Source organism: Pomacea canaliculata, linkage group LG3 (assembly GCF_003073045.1).
Source record: "Pomacea canaliculata isolate SZHN2017 linkage group LG3, ASM307304v1, whole genome shotgun sequence".
NCBI classification, from domain to species: Eukaryota; Metazoa; Mollusca; class Gastropoda; order Architaenioglossa; family Ampullariidae; genus Pomacea; species Pomacea canaliculata.
In genome coordinates this window covers 20,151,732-20,170,445 of record NC_037592.1, presented here as the reverse complement: position 1 = coordinate 20,170,445, position 18,714 = coordinate 20,151,732, and the positions used below count along the sequence as shown (strand labels likewise).

General features: G+C 41.7%; 1 protein-coding gene across 2 annotated transcripts in view; it reads right to left on the bottom strand.

The window, feature by feature from the left end:
- The window catches only part of LOC112560404 (glutamate receptor 1-like), a 29,518-nt gene extending 23,496 nt beyond the window's left edge, over positions 1-6,022 (bottom strand). For both annotated transcript variants that reach the window (XM_025232245.1, XM_025232246.1), the window contains exon 1: positions 4,132-6,022. In XM_025232245.1, coding sequence (XP_025088030.1) covers positions 4,132-4,216 — 85 coding nt within the window. In that variant the 5' untranslated portion in view covers positions 4,217-6,022. The remainder of the gene's footprint in view (positions 1-4,131) is intronic.
- Between the last annotated feature and the right edge of the window lie 12,692 nt (positions 6,023-18,714).

Genomic DNA, 18,714 nt, shown 5'->3' with positions numbered 1-18,714 from the left:
ACAAAAGACTCTCACATGCATGACTACAAGAACTGGCAACTGTCTGTCATCCTTTTCATAGTACAAGGGGGAGGAGTTCCACATCAGTGAGCGGGAGTATGAAGCAACATTTACGACTTTTGTATTTTACTGCTGTCCTCAGAACGGAAGTAGAATTTTATCTTCATGCGAGTTTGATTCTCTTTGTATTTTTTCGCTACATCATGTCAGGCGACTTGAGATGTTGACAATAGTTTCAGACGCAAAGAAACTGTTCCTGTAAGAAGATTCACCATCAGCTTGAACTCTTCACAGCAACTGGATACGTCGTTTGGTGGACAATGCACTTTAAAATGAGCTGTCAACAGAAAGTTGAGTTTATTCCTTGCTGCTCCTCGAGGAGCATAGGGCCGCAACAACTCCTCGCCAGCGGACCCGGTATAGGGCATCACCACTTCAGTTGGGCCCATGTGGATCCGATGTCCTTCGCCTCACTTTCTACTGTTCTTTTCCAATTTGGCCTCCCAGCTCTCCTCTCCCCTGAGGGTTCCAGTCATGGTCAACAGAAAGTTCTGATAACAAATCCTGTGTCAGTCTCTAGCAGAAATCACTAAACGCATTACATGTAAAATCCCAGCAGAAACCCCTGACAGGTGATATATGTGAAATGTATTACAGAGCAGCCGAGACACTTGAAACATATTACACAGCAGCAGAGAGGTAAAAGGAACTTAGTTTTCGAGGACGACATTTTCTAGCGTGGACTTCAAAAGATAATGAGAAGACTGAGAACAAGTAGGTTTACGAAAACCTTTCCAGAGATACCGTTGAAGACATGCATGGTTTCGAGTGATTATAGCCAAAATAGATAGTATACTATTCAGATCATCATTTCAATAAAAGCGCAGAAACACATACCTTAATGTATGACAATCAGATTGAATGAAAGTGTCCGCAATAAAGCAAAAGCAAGAATATTCTTGATAACTGCTATCGCTACCACCATAACGGCCACAGACTCACAAATCGTAATTTTTCTGTAGTATATATGACTTGCAGAACAGCTTTAGATGATGAGCCATGGCTCGTTACTAGGACACTGTTACAATACCAAGGGATCGCGGCTTCGCAACACGCAAAGCTGCATTGACAACTGCCATTGAAGTGGACACATTGTATGTCCTCCAGCTTCCGACAGGTGCGTGCATCGGAGGTCGACAGATAAACAAGCGGTTTGTGTCCAGCAAGTCGTACTGCTCGCTGCAAAACAACCTCCGATGGACAGCGAGCTTTTGAGTTATTGCCATGACATCTCTCAAAAGAACCTTGCATTAAAAAGTCAGTAGCTGCAATGCTAATCTTACAGCTTGATGTATTCTTTATTTCATCAAGAAAAAAATCTTTGTGACAGTTTTGCGTGTTTCCGTTATAAAAACTGATCTTACATAGCTTTTTCGGGAAGCAAATTTATTGCACAAGAAATCGTGTGCATGTTCTTATCGTCTATAGAAAGGGGAAGAAAGAATGATAGAAAAAAAAGCATCAAAGAACGAACAGACAAATGCATGAGAAAGAAATGAATGAAATAATTATAATACCATTAACCACCCAGCCAGACGTTAGACGGACAGACCGACACACAGATAGATAAATAACAGAATCGATGAATCGATTCTTGCAATGGCTAAGCGTGAACTACTGATTGATGTATTGATGATTTGCTGTCTTGAAAAGTACACTTAAGATAAATGCATATGGAAGCCTAATATCATCAGCGGCAGTGCCAACCTCCAGGCCGACGTCACCAGTTGGTCTGACAGGAAAGATGTGTCGCTGGAATTTGCAGGAAAGTGAAGCTGGATGGTAAGCGGCAATAAAATTAGTCTGGTGGCTATCGCTGAGAGCGTGGCGCCCCCTGGGACTGTCTGACAGTGTAACCAATGTGTAAGTGTGTGGAGGCGTGGCCATGGTCTGGCACCGGCGCGGTATGAGGAGAGGCAGAACGCAAAGTGCAAGGGAATCAAGTGGCCGTGTAAATAAAATAAAGAGAGCTAAGGACGTGGCCCATCACGCCAACACTTTAGTGGACACTAACTACGTGCCAACACTTTAGTGGACACACACCACGTGTCACAATGCTAATGGACATCGACGACCTGAAAGGAAGCGAGCTATCAAATGTTTGTCAATCGTGTCTTCACGTCAAACACACATATTACAGAAGTGATGGATTATATTAATAACATATGGAACAGGCTTCTTATTGAGATACAAATCCCGCAAGTATTTGTTCATTGACTTACAACTAAAACATACTATGCAGGGAGAGAAAACTAGTCCTGACTTTCAGAGTCGCAAAAGTATGCGAGGCCTGAATTATTGATGAATTTTTAAAATCTATTTACTTTTCTTTATTGCCAAAACTAGAGATGATTTTAATCTCAAAGTGCTATCGATTGATACCTTGTTCTGTTTTCAGCGTGTAGCACAACCACTGACCGAGGAATTAGAGCGAATAAAGGAAAAAAAACCTTGATGCCATGTTGATACTGGCCATAGGCCGCTTTCGGTGGAAAACATAGAAATTACATCACAAGACAAGGACATAATTTAAGAGAGGAAAGATGACAGAGTGAAGTAAAGACAAAAGAAGCAGGCTTTGAGTGAACTGAGCTCAGATAAGAGAGCGGAGTACAGAGAGGAAAAAATTGAATATCAGTGGCACGGCAGGAAATAGCCCTCATGCCAGTCTCCACAACCAGGCGACAATTTAGACAGACAGTCCAGTAGATATAGTTTAGCAGAAAATATGACAACTGGTCTCTTCAAGTCAAATTTGTGGAGAATATTTCCAGCATATATGGACTCAGTAAAATGATGATGTTACTTGCGTGTAAAGACCAATGGTGTGCAGCTAAGTCAAGCTCACTCCAGCACAAACTCTCTTGTAGAGAAGAAAGACCAACTACAAGAATGTGCTTGTTAGACCTTCTAGCACAGGGTATTGTAGACGGGGTAGATGACTTTGTGATTTGTGCCGGTCTTGATTGTGACAAGCCACTGCAACTCTCCTTCTGAAGACAGAGAGCTATAGAAGATCAAAACACGACGAAGCCTACTGGGAAATCATTCGTTTCTCGTAAATACAAATTTAGAACTGCAAACATAAGGTTTAGAGCTGCTGGAACTGCTTGAAAACAAAGGACAGTTTGAGAAATGTTTGAACAGAGCTAGACATTGGCGAGGATTTTGAAAGAACTGAAAAAAATTTGCAACTTTTGGCTGTACATGCGTAGCAACCTTTTATTTAAAAAAAATCTTTCTTGTGTGAGGCTGGTCAGCAGGGAAAGACGTCTGTGCACAGTCTGTGTGCATTTTACAGTAGATATAATTGAGTGTACAGTAAGTCAGCAGACTCATTATACACTCAGTGTAAATTTATACACCATATACAGTAGATGTACAGTAGATGTACAATAGTGTACAGTCGATGCGACCTCAGTGTATATATAGCTAGTGTGCTGTCGGTGTAAACTTCGTGTACAGGCAGCACACAGTCGATGTATAGAAGTGTATATTGGTATACAGGTAGTGTACAGTGGGTTCAAGATGCCAGGCCTGAAAAGGAAAGCCTTGCATGAACAGCACTGGGGCAGAAATAGAACTGCTCGCTGTAATAAACAAAATTTTTAAGGCCAACATCACAGCATGCGCCATTCGCATACTACAGGAAACGAATTCTTATATAACTCCAACACAAAGCAAACACACAAGCAGACAGACCTATCTACACACACATACAGTCTCTCTCTCTCTCACACACACATACACATACACATACACATACACATACACATACACATACACATACACATACACATACACATACACATACACATACACACACACATACACATACACATACCGAGTGAATGTAAAATACAGTAGAAGCGATCAAGTGCATTATACTAAGTGAAAAAATAAATTCAATTCAAGACTGTAAAGGATTCCTGTAGTTAAAAGCTGTGTTGGCACTCTAACAGGTGAAGACAAGATGACGTAGATAATCGATGATAACTGCTCAAACCACGCCTCCGAGTCAACAACAAAACGACAGCGACGACAACAACAACGACAGTAAAGATCACCTACCGACTGGCACTTTTTGAGTGAAGGTTTCTGTCCTTACAATCCACTCAGTGATGAGGAGAGTAAATGTCACCGCTGGCCACATCATGCCTTGTGTCGACTGTAGGCACCTGTAGGTAGGTAGACGACAGGCCGACAACTCTTAGAAAGCTTTCCTCATTTGCCGGAGACGAGGAGCGTGGGGACCGCTGGCCGGCCTCTAATCAAAGATGTGTTGGAGACCTGCGCGTCATATGACAGCTACCTACAGGCTGGAGAGAGTGCTAACAGGCCCTGGCCACGCCACACTAACATTTTAATCTCCCGAGTATGGGTTGCCGTGCACAGTCCCTCAGCCACCACCGTATCACCAGCGGGCTGGTTCCACGGGCAGAAAAACGTCTATTGATTCATCTCCGTCTTCTTGATGACCGTCGAGTTATTGTATCGATGATTTCCCCGACATGCCAAGCAAAGCAGGGTGGCACTCGTCTTTGGTTGAGACTTCCACAAGCGCTAATGATCACTAGACTCGCGCCAATGATTTCAGGGCAGTTGATTGATCTTATTTCCTTTACGACTGGTGTGTGAAGACAGCTCCATTCATAGTAACACAAAGACGGGAGTGTGGTCAAATATTTGTAAAAATATTCTTAAACTCCACGCATGGACAATGCCATTGTCAACGACTTTTGTTAGTCTGAAACTGGTGTAGCCTGTTGACAAAGACGCTTCTATTTTAGTTTATCATGTTTTATCATGTCTCCCTGAAAACGGATCCATGGATACCTGATCTCGAGCTTTTGTCAAGGTGAGAAGTTTTCAGCAACTTTAAAGTTGTGCGTGAAGGTCTTCGATTTCGCTGTAGCATCATGTGCAGGCTGACATGCTGCATTCGTGTGATGACGATGACATAGCACATAGAATCGATGCACCACGATCAGTTCTGACAGATCAATGCATCATAAGCCAGAAATAAAGGTCGTAATTCACAGTGAAGCCATCTCTTTTAAAGTGTCCATTGAGTGGCTTTAGAAAGATGTCCGCCTTATATGTAGAGAGAGTTTTATACGTGAGGAACGTGTCGAGCTGGCGAGGGCTTTCCACGGCGTGATCTAACAGCTAGCAGAGTTTTTTTTTTTTTTTTCGTTTCCAGGCGTCGAGTGGAGTGCTCCAGTGTTGAGGCCTGGAGGTGCAAAGATTGGCGCCGTGTGGTATGGGAGTACATTAGTCACAGCTTCTCTCCTTTACTATTTCTCCCTCCCTTCCGTTACCCACTTTCTCTCCTTTTCTCGCTTTCCGTAAAATTGTTCCAAAGTTTCCTTTTTTTTTTTTTTTTAGTCTTCCTGGCTCCTGCAGCTAGCTGCTGTCCCCGATCTCTGACGGCCAAGGAAATAAGCTTCTTGACATTTGCTTTGTAAGTGTTCTAATGCTACCTTCTTCTTGTCGACGCCTCGATAAACTCTGAGTCATTGAGTTTTTTCTCTCACTTCCAGGTCGGGCAGCGAAGTCCACACAGTTTTTAACTCTCGAGTCTCGATGTCAAATGCTGTGGCCTCGGAGGCTAACACCTTTTCCGCGCTTTCTGGTTTTACCGCCCGAGCTTTGAGTGGCGGCAAGCGAAGTAGCTAGCTCCCTCGTCGCGATGCTTCCTGCCGCTGCAGCTCTCCACCATTAATCGAATTACGATGCGAGGGATGAATTGTGTTTTGTGTCCAACAGAATCGCTCACTTTTCCTTAGACGCAGAAAAGCTGGCCATAGGAAGGCATCGGGCGCCAGCAAGAAGGAGCGTGCAAGATGGACTGTTATTGCAGGATCGCCACCCGACAGCAGCCCAGCCTCACGCGAAGCTGACATAGATGTTGATCAGGAAACACTGACCCCCCGCTCCGCCGCTGCCGTCTGCATACAACACCAGACTTAGCCCCTGACACCGAGCCTTTTCTCCAGCGACAGCAGCAATGCAGGAGGACAAGAGACTCATTTATATATCACTGACCGAGCAACAGCCAAGAAAGCTCTGGGGAAAGTGGTCACGCTCGTTGAAAAGGGCTTTTAAGTTGCACAGGAAAGAAAAAGAGATTAGGGTTGATCAGGACAGAGTGAATGTGTAAACACAGTTTGCTTGTAACCCCATGTTTGAATATAAACCGCTTGTCCCCATTTTTCAAGCTGTTTATTATATTAGCGTGTGGGTTGAAAAAAAATTATCTATCTATATCGACAGAACCTTCTTAAAACTTTGCATTGAGGGTAAGATTTGGAGGTTTACAAAATAGGGTATGTGAAAATCCAATCCTCTTTTCCCCCACCCTACGGAAACGCATAACCTAACGCAACCCCTGGACAAAAGACACGAAAAATAGACAAACATAATAGAAATGTAAGCTTGCCGAAACCATCCAAAGATGTCGACTTCGTTATCTGCTCTTGAATGCTAAGTTCCTGATCAACTAATGAGACATACGAAAGAGCCTCCCACTAAATAAGTATAGCAAATAAGACAGGGGACAGATTGTTCGAGCCGACAAAGGGAAGAGGATACATGGATCGGAAGAAATGGGAACACAGGGGCTATTTTGTTTCGATCCTCGGGGGAGAAAGTGTCTGAGCTTCAAACGGTGACCTGCCAGTGGCAATGTCTGCTATTAACTTATGCTGTCATCTGTCGTAACCATCGTCAGGCTGTTTGTGTTTCTGTCACAAACCGTCGCCACTGAACAGCACCAGTAGCTATTACTCTCAAATGTTTGTCCTGTTAAAGAAAATGATTCTTGTTCTGGAAGGAAGCACTCGAGATCTTGTCTTTATTCGTTTCCTTTCCTAATAGAATATCGCTGCAAGGCATCAGGGTGCAGGCAGCCTTAAATTTGCCTTCCAGACACAGATTAGGTCAATACAGAGAAATCTCTAGGTTCATCCAGGGGTGAGAGCTGAGCTCTGTAACTTAAAAACGTCTTAGTTTTTATATTTTTAAACCTGAAACTACATTGTACAAGACATTAGTATCCTTTCCAAATCAACTTCAATCGTACAAACGTTGTTCGAGATACAGTACAGTATTTGGAGCCCCCTATCTCCCTCCCTCCATACAAACACAAGAAAAGAAGAGCGTGCATCTACTCATAACTGCATTTTTGTCAAAAGCACAAGTTACATGGTCGGTCATATTCCATCCACTAGTTCAACCATTATTTAATCACACTACACTATTGTAAACAAACTAAATCATTCTGTAAACAAAAGCAAAGAAACGAGCACAATCTGAAATTTGCTTGTCAAGTCGCATGCTAACTCTGTAGTAACACCAGTCTACCTAACGAGGGAGAAAGTGTGGTTTAGCCCTCATATCCCTGTCTGATCATCCATGACCTTCTAAGCAACACAAGCAAATAAGAAAAAGCGTGAGCAGACAACGGGCCGCCACACTGGCAATGCGAGATTATCTTCATAAAATCTGTACAGCGCCACTGGCTCGGACCTAGTCCTGAAGAGATTATATGGGCTTGGAGGACCTCGATGTGGGGGCTGGAGCAGAGATTTGAGAGGGAAGTAGGTCATGTGAAAGTGTAAATAGCTGCTGAGCCTGGATAGAGACACGTCTGACTTCTGGATCCTTCTCACATGACATAGTCTGTCGTAAGCGTTATTCTGATAAGATTTTAGCCTCTAGGAAATACCAGACGGCGAGCTGAGGAAACTGGAGGCTAACGTGATGATCAATACAACAAGAAGTAACTGCAGCAACTCTTGTGCTCGCAAATTAATCTCACAAGGCAGGGGGATATGGGGCCACACAAATAAGTCCGCGTACGAATCTGCCTCTGTGTGAGTGTGAACACAAACACTTGTTTGTCTCTTTTTCTGTTTATTAGTCTGTTTATTAGTCTGCGTTCAATGGTGTTGATGGAGGGATGTGCAATGGTATTACTAAATGAATGTTTCTGTAACATTTTCCATTAACGCAAGGATTTTTATAGCTGGAGAAATTTATAACATTCACAATTTATACATTGCATTTTCCAGCACCCTATTGAAGACTATGACAGAAACAATAAGGTTTTGATATGTATATACGTGTATCTCTACTTCTAATATTTATCTCTTCCTTTACTTTGTTTCTACTATTCTGTATGTGTTAAATGCCCACTGTGCACTTGTAAGCCAGTGTCAAACTGTGGATTTGTATCCAGCGCCGCCAGAAACATTGTCGGTCATTAGATGATTGGTGCCTCGTCCTTGTCCTCTTGAGTGCGTTCACTCGCCGTCTTCATCTGCTTAATGACACTTCATAGGAGCCTCTTTCTTCGGTAATTTCAGTAATGTCTCTATTTTATCGTGTATTTTTATGCTTGGCCTTTTTTTCTTGCCTGCTCCTGAGGTAAATTCTGTCGCCATTTTTCCTGTCTCACACGTGCACAGCAACCCTCGTTAAAACAGTCTTTACAAGACGTGGCGTTCCTTGGCCGCAAGCAGAATATTGTCTCTGTGGTTGTGATTTCATGATAGAGCTGTATTCAGTCACAAGAAACAGACAATTGCTTATACAAATGCAGTCAATCAAAATAAAAAAATAGACAATTACTTGTTATAGGGTGTAGTCTTTATATGAATTAAACTATTTCTTGCTTTATGGTGTAGTTTATAAGAATAAAGAAGCAGACTACAAAATCAATTTTATTTGTCTCAATTTTTCGTCTTTGTTTCAGTATTTCTTCTGCCCTGAGATTAGGAGGCTGTTGACAGTAAAAGTTCACAGAATCCAACAGTCGTGGCATAGTCTTCTGTAGATGAAGATCTGACCAGTATAACCTACTTTTGACTTCTGCGACCTCCTGCATAAAGATTTGTTACTGTAATCTCTTCCAAGTGGTGAGAATCAACAACAAGTAGGAACTCCCACTCCAACTTCAAGGAGAGAACATTCTGGAAACAGATCGCTTTGGGGAGCATTGTCAACAAGGACGACGGAGCGGACGATGACATCAAAAGCCGCATAAACAAGGCCAGGCATGCTTTCAACAGCCTGCTCCCTATCTGGAACTCTCGAGCATTATCCTTCCGCAGTAAGACCCGCATCTTCAACACCAATGTAAAGGCTGTCCTACAGCATGGTTCTGAAACCTGGAGAGTGACAAACACCATCAACAACAAGCTCCAGACATTTACCAACCGATGCCTACACCATATTATGGGAATAAGATGGCCTGAAATGATCTCCAACATCAGCCTGTGGAAAAGAACCAAGCAGAATACCACTAGCCAAGACACAAAAAAATCACAAATGGGGATGGACAGGACACACCCTGCGTAAACCAACTGACACCATTGCCAGTCCGGCACGTGACTGAAACCCTCAGGGGACGAGGAAAGTTGGGAGGCCAAAGCAGACTTGGAAAAGAACAGCAGAGAGCGAGGCAAAGGACATCGGAACCACGTGGACCGCAACTGAGGGTTGCTGTCCAAAACCAGGTCCGCTGGCGAGGTGTTGCTGTGGCCCTATGCTCCTCGAGGAGTAACAAAGAATAAACTAAACTAATCTTTGCCAACATATAATGACACACATCTGCCATAAATCTCACCAACCAGCGAGTAACAATATATCCTAACTTTAATGGTCACTGTTTTGAAGGTGTCCATATCTTTATGTGGCTGCCTACAGCCCTAAATAATTGTGTAACTAGAGGCATATAAAATAAGATTGTGCGAGCTAACATTGCAAAAACGCAGTATTGCAAGCAAGGTTTGCTGAGCTTAGGTGTTCGTTAAAGCAAACATTATACGTTTATCCAGACATAGAACTCCATGTGTTAATAGAAATTTGAATATTCTACCGCCCTGTTTTGTGCCCTGTCTTATCGCACAGGCTGAAGACATCCTATAGCTCGGCATTCTAACTGCCACCATAAAAGGCCAATTAAATGTCTATTGTTACATGATGGCTGCACGAGCAAACACTTGATAAGGAGAGCAGGACTGCGTGTGCTTGCTTTAAGCAATGGAACCTTCACGTCCTGTGTCTTTCCATGGCGTATCATGACAAGCACCACCCTTTCGACTATAAATTGTTTCTTTTGTAGATCAGATAAGAGTTCAGGTCGAAGACGACTTAGGACCCTGCCTTGCATGTAGCGCACTAATGAATTCCTTTCAAAGAAAGCGAAGCCTGGGTAATGCTTGGGTGCTTAGAGAGGGTTGGGTGGTGGAAATTAATATCTATGAGGTCATCTGCGTGTATATTCATCTTTTATAGCTTCAACATCCATGTGAAGTCACATTTCGGTCATGAGCGTTTCTGAAATTAATTTAGAAAACACGAATCCTTACTCATGAAGTACTGATTTTTTTTTTTAGGTTCGAGAAGAGATGTGTTCAGATTTTTCATTCTTGAGTCTTAATAATGCACCCAGCTCGAAAGAATTCCCAAGGATTTCCAGGAAACAAAATTGATGCAATCCAAAATCATTTCTGGACGTGGCCTTTACATTATACATGTCCACATGACCTTGTCTTGATCATACATTGTAATGTTTTGCCGATTATCTATTGATATGTTTTCTGCAGTGTGTCACTTGCTTTATCCGCCAGATGAAAAATTAATTTTATCCAATTTAATGATGCACAGTGCTATGTGTTAGCCCTACAACATCAGTGTGTTCGTTGTCCACTGTGCACGCAGGTGTTCAAGCAAACATCAGCCTGCTAACGACAACCTTGTGCACAGACAGAGACCGTTTCTTTGCCTAATACATTATTATGCACGGATGATGTCGCTGTAAACATTTGAAAAAGAAACAATGTCTTGTACTGTCTTGTCTTCATTACTCAAGAATTATGCTAATCATTAGCAGTTACCCCACAGACATATTGATTACAGAAAGCCAGTGCTGTGTATTGCAGGTGACTGTACAGACTTGCTCTTCTCCAGACGTGAGACGAAAGCAGGAGTTCACTTGTTGCCAGAAAACACATTACTTTCGCATCTGGCGCAGTGTTCACTCAGTTGGAGGTCTTTTCAGTCGTCAGGTTGCCGTCGCCAGGGTTGACGAAACCAGCTTCCATCGTCATAGTAACCGGACAAAAATAACAGTTGGGGGCTGCAAGAAAAGCAGCCTCTAGTCTTGCGCTAATAATTGGTGTCGCCAGCGCATCATCTACGTATGTCCGCGTCCTAGACTCACCTGTAGCTGGATGCAAATGTGATGGCGTAGGAGACACCGTTGCTTGGCAACAAGATTGTCAAGGAGGATGGGGTAGAGGTGGATGACAGGAACTTTCAAGTTAACTTCTTCAATCAGCAGATTCTGCTGGCTTCAGAAATACTTTTCTTCAAGTAGGTGGGCATACCAAGAAAAATGTTCAAGTATGGAAATATCAGATGGCTACATCGACAAGTATGGTAGAGAATGAGACCTGTCAGCTGAATTTTTTTGTCGGAATGCACGTCTGGTGGCTTCATTAATCTGTAGTGTCTCTCCAGGAAGATCGCAGCTACGCGGCTCGTATGAAATCCTTCTCACTGTTTGACCAGCTGTTTCTAAACAGAATTTCCTGAGCTCAGAACTTTGAGGGTTCTTTGAAGTGCGCGTGCGTTACCCGGCATGTGACTAAGCTGATTGTGAGTATCAGAAGGTAGAGTGAGAAACTGCACTTTGTGGGAGTTGTGTAACTCAGCACGCTCATTGAGTATGTGCGGGCGCACGCGCGCGTGTGTGCATGAGGTAAATGAATTTCAAATAGCTGTATGGATTTCTCGTGTATAAGCATGACAAAGAAACGACAGCACATGGTTTTATTTTATTTGGTGTTGTCTGCGAGCAATACAATTTTATTTATCTTCCAGAATATCTTCATAATGTCATCAGACTACTGATAAATAGTTTGACAAAAGCTCGTTATAAATGTGATCTTATGACTTTCTCTGCTAATGTTGAAACGTAAGACTTGAATTTGTGATTAAAATATGTTTTTAATTATGGGCATGTTATATTTCTACCCTAAACCTATGGATTAAATAAAACTATAATTACTAATGAAGCTTCTTTCGCCACATAATTCACGTACACATCTCATGTCGCAGCTGTTAAGTCCAATTCAGGTGGCATGTAAGAAATATCAATACGGCTTCCTGCGGCTTCTCCCGTGAGATGAGCAGTGTTTAATTTCCAGAGATGTTCACAGCGAAGCGCGGAGACGGGAAGAGCGGCGACACGAGGCAGCGGCTGATCTTGTTAGTGAGCCTCCCCGGCCGTTAACTTCAGTCCTCACAGCGCGTGTGCACGAGGGACTGATGGTTGCCAGCCAACGGTCTTCCACTCTGTCGCCCTGGCACTGAGGCAAAGGGGCATCTGAGGGCAGCAGGTGGGCACAAGGGTAGGAAAACAGATTATGCAAATGTAAAAAGGAACATTTAGAAGATTTCATCAGTTAAGCATCCGTCAACGGCTAAAGTAGCCACCTGACTGGGCGAAGTATCCTCCCTTTCAGCTGCACGAGCCATAATTCTGATAATGTGAGATAAGGATAAGAGTTTTATCGAAAGTAAGGATGCGACATTATGATTTAAGCAGCAAACGCTCAGTGCTCGCTTTTAGACTGAAATCCCTGTTTAATGAGTCATAAACTTAATTTATTCTAATGCTGATCCTCTCAAGAAGGGTCACTAAAACAGTGCTTTTGCTTGCAGTAATGTTTTGTAAACAACTAGCAGTTAATGTGTGAGTGCACATATATATGTAGGTACACGTACACACAAACATGTGAGCACACAGCCTCCAATTCTGTTTTCGTGCCACGCGCGCGCACACACACACACACAGCCACACACACAACACACGTACACACCCTTCCCCAAATAACAGCTCATACACAGTAAAAAAAACACACACACAAAACATATAAAATACACATACAGATACATACCCTACTTTGGAAAACATAAACCACAGACGTAATGTCTTCACCCTCCTCCCTGACAGGCACTTTCCTGCACATTTTATAGATTTCTCACATATAACTTCGGCAAGTGCAAAGATCTTTAAAATACGGTTGAGTTTCCTACCTAATGTAATCTGCATAAATTTTGTGATTTAAGACTGCTAAAAGATTCGAAGAGAAAAAAATAAAGTTTCAAAGGAATGCAGAAGACCGTTGCAATATGCATAAAAGCGCCGTTTAGGTCAAGCTCCTTCCTTGTTGCAAGCCGGGAAATGTAAATCACAGGCATTAAAACGTTACATGAGCGTTAAAAGCTGGCTTCTTCTGAAAAGTTGCTAAAAGAACTAGCTAACACACACACAAACTGACGCACGTATAAATACATGCAGACATACAGAAACACAATTCCCACCCCTCCCTCCAATCTCGACGGTTGGGCAGCGAGGAAGAAGTCAGTATGTGAAGGTATATTTATACTTTTAATATTTTTAGCATTCGAACTCAAATATTTCGTGATAATTAAAGATTAAAAAAAGTAGAAGATCACAATCTCAACCCTTTTGGCCATCACTGTTATTACAATTTCGTCGACATAGTCTTTATTACTTGGCATCAGTTTTCAGTAGTACACAACTAGAGATCTTGAGGTAATAAAACGATACAGATAAGCAAGTATTTTGTAAGAAAGATGAAACAGCTTTCAAATTTCAACGCCTAAATTTGATAAGCAGGTTACGAGAAATTTTATTAAGAGAATTTGATTTATAAACCATGAACACAGAACAATCTGTTCCTAAAATGTTCGTAAATTGTACTTTATGTTCATAGGTGCAAACATGTAATGTCCGTATGATAAATTGTGGAGGCAGAAAGACTATATGATAAGAGTGTTACACACAGTCGTCAGTGAGACGATGTTACATTTTAGTATGACAGCTTATCATTCATTGCTATGCTAATCATGCAGAATTTTCGTAAACTGAGCCAAACAATGCCGATTTGAGAGCAAATAGAAATTGTAGCACGAGTATTTTTAATTATAACTTGCATATAATAGATATATATATCATAGGTCTATACGTATCATAAGACTTCGTCCGACGTGCTCTTTAAGGTGTTTAATTGGGCATAATTATTAAGACGCATGTGCTTAATTATCTTCTTTTTGCTAAAAAAGAAGACAAAAGTATGTCGTTGAGAAAATTCTGTTAATTCAGTATAAATTTTTTATCTAAAGTTGTCTGCTGCATAAGTTATTCTCTACAGACAACTTGATCATTAAACTAATGTATTACATGTTAAAATGAAATTTCAACCCTCTCAGATTCGTCAAACAATAGTTTTTAAAGTTCATTATTTAAGCTTATCCTTTTGTGGGGTCAGGGATCGACATGACCGTCCATAAAATTAACCATTAAGTTCACTTTTTCAAGGTAGTGAAGACTAGGACTGAACGTCTTCTCACTAACTTAGTTGGCTAGGTAACACACCCAATCCCCAAGGGGTTGGTTCCTTAAGGAACACGGAACAAATGTGTTACTCCAAGGCGCCATGCCTGTCGGAAGCAGGGCGGACGTCATTAATTAGGAGAGCTGATCATCACCATTATCGACTGAATAAAAAGAATACTATAAATAAGTGAAGTAAAATACACTTTAGGAGGGCCTAGGCCTAATTTTAACCGATACAAACAACTGAAATATGACCGACCTGGTTCATTAAAGACAGTTTGTTAATGTACCCTAACAGACGCCACTCTCCCTTCTATTTACCATACTCCTTTGGTCACTGACATGTCTTTCTCTGCAAGCATTTGCTTCCTAACTATGCTTATCTGCCTCCGGTGTCATACTGAAAACACATACACATTAAAAAAAAAAAAAACAAAAAAAAAAACAGGATGTATCACGGAGACGTATGTCTACTTCTCTACAGATGATGACAAGACTTGGAGTCCCAGACAATTCTTTCAGGTTGAGAGAGATAGATAAGACGGTCTCCTTTCTTAAGACAAGGACAATATTTTACAAGACTAAACCAGCTTTATTTTATCTCCTGCTCTGGTAATATTATTTAAGATCGTCAAGGCGCAGAAAATTTTGAACTGGTAAAGCTAAAGTAAAGTTTCCGAAGGTGAAGCACTACTCACTACTCAAAGACTACTTATTTCTAGTACTTGATATGAAATTATTGTTTAAATGTAGTGTTTACTTCATTCTTAATGTTATTGAGAGAGGTGAAACAATTAAATCTTCCTAATCTAAGGTGGCTACGCGTGAAACAACTCATAATAATGCAGCAATAATACAGCATGCACTGCTGGACAAGGCGTGCCCCTGACAATCAGGGCGGATATCGTTTATTCCTCCTGTCCTTGGGTAAATCCTGACTCCGGAGGTTCTGACAGAATGATTCAGAGTGTCCGCTCTGCAACAGTCGACCTCTCACCTCTGAATGTCTTGAAGGAACTACAGTTTTGGCGGGATTTGTCACATGAACCCCTTTTCATTTTCTTGCTCACATTTGCACTTTGACATCTACATTCTTCACCTTTGCTCTCTGATGTCAAGCGATGCTATTGTGGCAAAATGTCACCGGATACTTCCAACGTGTACACAGCGTTACAAAATATCTCAGATTGTATAGCTTTTTACATCTTGCATATATTGTGACATAAATTCTTTCAACTTGACATACATTGCCTCACTTAATACCTTATAAGAAAGCCAGTAAATTACAACTAGTAGTCAGAAGCCAGAACTGGATAAAGCGCGCTTCATGTTCTGCCAGACTCTGTACCTAGCTTTTCGAATCCTCTCACACACCGATGCCTTCTAAGTTTCTTCTCAAAGAGTGAATTATTAAGAAGGAAATTTTATGGTGCTTCTAAGGGCTTTCCAAAACGCCTAATAATCCTATTTCCAGAGGATTATCGTGTTTTACATCTACCTGGTAAATACGTATAATGTTTATTTGTAAGCTTTGTTAGAAGTCATTATCACCTTGCGAGTCTTGAAAATTGTAGCATTTTGTGAAAAAAAAAATATTGAATGGGAAACGAGTTGGAAAGAAAGATTAAATACCCAAACACGAAAGAAGATTCAGTAGAAGAATGTGACCATAATAGTCTAGGTTACAGTCAGAGAGAAGTTGTTGCTTTTTTTGCTATTCACTTTAAATGGGCACTCCCACCTCCCCTAGGAATGCCGCCGTTGGCCGTAAGTCCTCCAGTCTGCCGTCAAGCTTCGTGCCCCTGTGGTTTCCTCCCTTCTGATACAGCGCCTGAGGACTCCAGGCAAGGGACAGCTTTGCAGCAGACGTTAGGTTGTCTGGATGGCTGTACGAGAGTAGTGGTCAGGTATTTTCGTTTTTGGCAGTCTGTAGGGTATGCAGGACGGACAGGGCGTCTGTGAAGAATACATTGCTGTAGGTGTCAGAGCTGCCCAAGACGGGTGATGCTCATATTTGAATGACTACAGCTTCAGACTTGAGCTTGGTAGAAAAGACGTCGGTAGCAAGGTCTTTACTCTCTCCCTCCGAGGTACTTAGATTCCGGGACCACTGTTCTCCTTGTTCACCTGACCCACCTGTGTAGTCGTGAGTTCAGTTGTCGTGAGGGTAGTTGTTGCGGATGTGTTCTATGGTGAAAGACTTCTTCACAGCATTGCTCTGGAGTCTTTATACCGATGGCAGGGAGACTGCAGAAAAAAGGGAGTGGCGACTTCAGTCTATGCGGGGTTTGGCAGATACAGGGAGATCGCTTTGGGGTCGAGGTCCAAGATGTCTTGGTTACTGTCATCGCGGATTTTCATTGGCTTCTACGAGTATTGGCAATATATATATGGTACGCGTGCACACACACACACATATCTATAGAACCTTTATGGACTCAAGAACTGGCATGTAAGCACACGGCATGTAAGCACACAAGCTCGCGAGTGCGCGCGCACGCACACACCCCCCAAAGACACACACACACACACACGTGAAGACACGTGACACAGATAGTGGGAAGACGAATGGCCACGGAAATAGCTCTCAAATAAAGTCTGTCATTCACAATGCAAGCATTTGACAGACATCAGCTTTGATCGCTTTGAGTCAGAAGAGGAAGAAATATAAAGCAGGACATATTAAGGAGAAATTGAGGGAGACTGACACTACACAAGAAGGAAAACGCCAGCAAAATTTGGTGCGGCATGTCACAAAGAATGTCAGTCACATATAGGAGCCGTTTGTAAAGAAACAGAATTAAAACTGTTTTGTGATGAGCTGTTATGAACCTTTGTTCTCGAAATAATCTTCATTTTGTCCATTGCCGATTTAAATGTCATTAGCTGTGATGCTTTCAGCCTTTTCATTAGGCTAGCAGGAGAACCAGCTGTTTTCTGAAAAAAGACCTCTAATTGGAATATCGACAAGCTGTTAAAAGTCTGAGCTAATGTCTCTTTATCTTCCAAAGAATTATTGATTCCAGGTTCAAGAAGCTGGTAGCTGTCATCTACATCGTTGAAGAAAGTTTTGTTTCTGTATTTCAGTTCTTCGTATTTTTAGTTTGGGGATATAAAGCCGGAATGATGGAGCCATAAAGAAGGTCAAAGATGTTTCTAAGGATTACTAGTCTCAGATCCGTCAGGACGTTTAGGAAATTTCTTAGGTAATTATAAATAAAGAAACGCACAAAACGCAATTGGAAAAAGAAATAAATCCTATGGTATATGGTAAAGAGACTGACACTAATAAATGCACCCTGCCATGGCTGCTTCTACCCACAAGTCTCAGTATTAGTTCTCTCCTCTCTCTGTGTGTCGCTCTTTACCTGTCCCTTAAAGCTCTCGCCTGGAACATATGACCTTTTGGTTATCATTCATGTTTTGTTTTTTTTTCAAAATCAACTTGTATGAAAATGGACATAACTAAGTCTTCTTGCAGAATTTAATCTAAGAATGATTTAAATTTCAAAAGAAAAGATAAACAAAGAAGCTGTAATCTAGTGGGAGCAGTCACATGGCACCAATGGCCTACAAATAAGGGGAATAACTTTTTGTTAGTGACACCTGCAAGCACGTGTGCCACAGAACAAGACAGAAAAGTCTAAAAAAGGAAATCTTTTGTCTCTAAGACGTCACTATATCATGATTATGTCACCAACGACGACATTGACTCATGATTAAGTCAGCAATGACGTCATCTACGCCTTGCAGCACACAAGCAAGTTGTTCACGTGTCGTTCCGACTTCCTGTATCGCTGCGCAAGGTTACGCCATTGATGTAATGATCCACAAGCAGGACTGCTTTCTTGCTTACACCTAATGCAAAAGAAAATAATTAACATCAATTATATCACAGAAAAATAAGCAGTTTGTCAAAAAGTTATCAACGGATAATTACACTCAAAAGCAGTATTTTTGTTTTATTATTCTGACCTTTGATATTAACGGCACAGCAGAAGGATTCATACAAATTGGTCATTGTCATACAATAAGGTCAAATTATTAGCAAGTAGAGCAACAAGGTTGATTCAATCTGGTCAACAGACAATGTGCTCATCTTCCTACAATGTTGTTGTCCTGATATAATGTCACCTTTGATACAGAGAATTAATGGGGTCATTTTCATACATTCTGCTCGTCTTTACACAATGTGTTTATCTTTATACATTGTGATT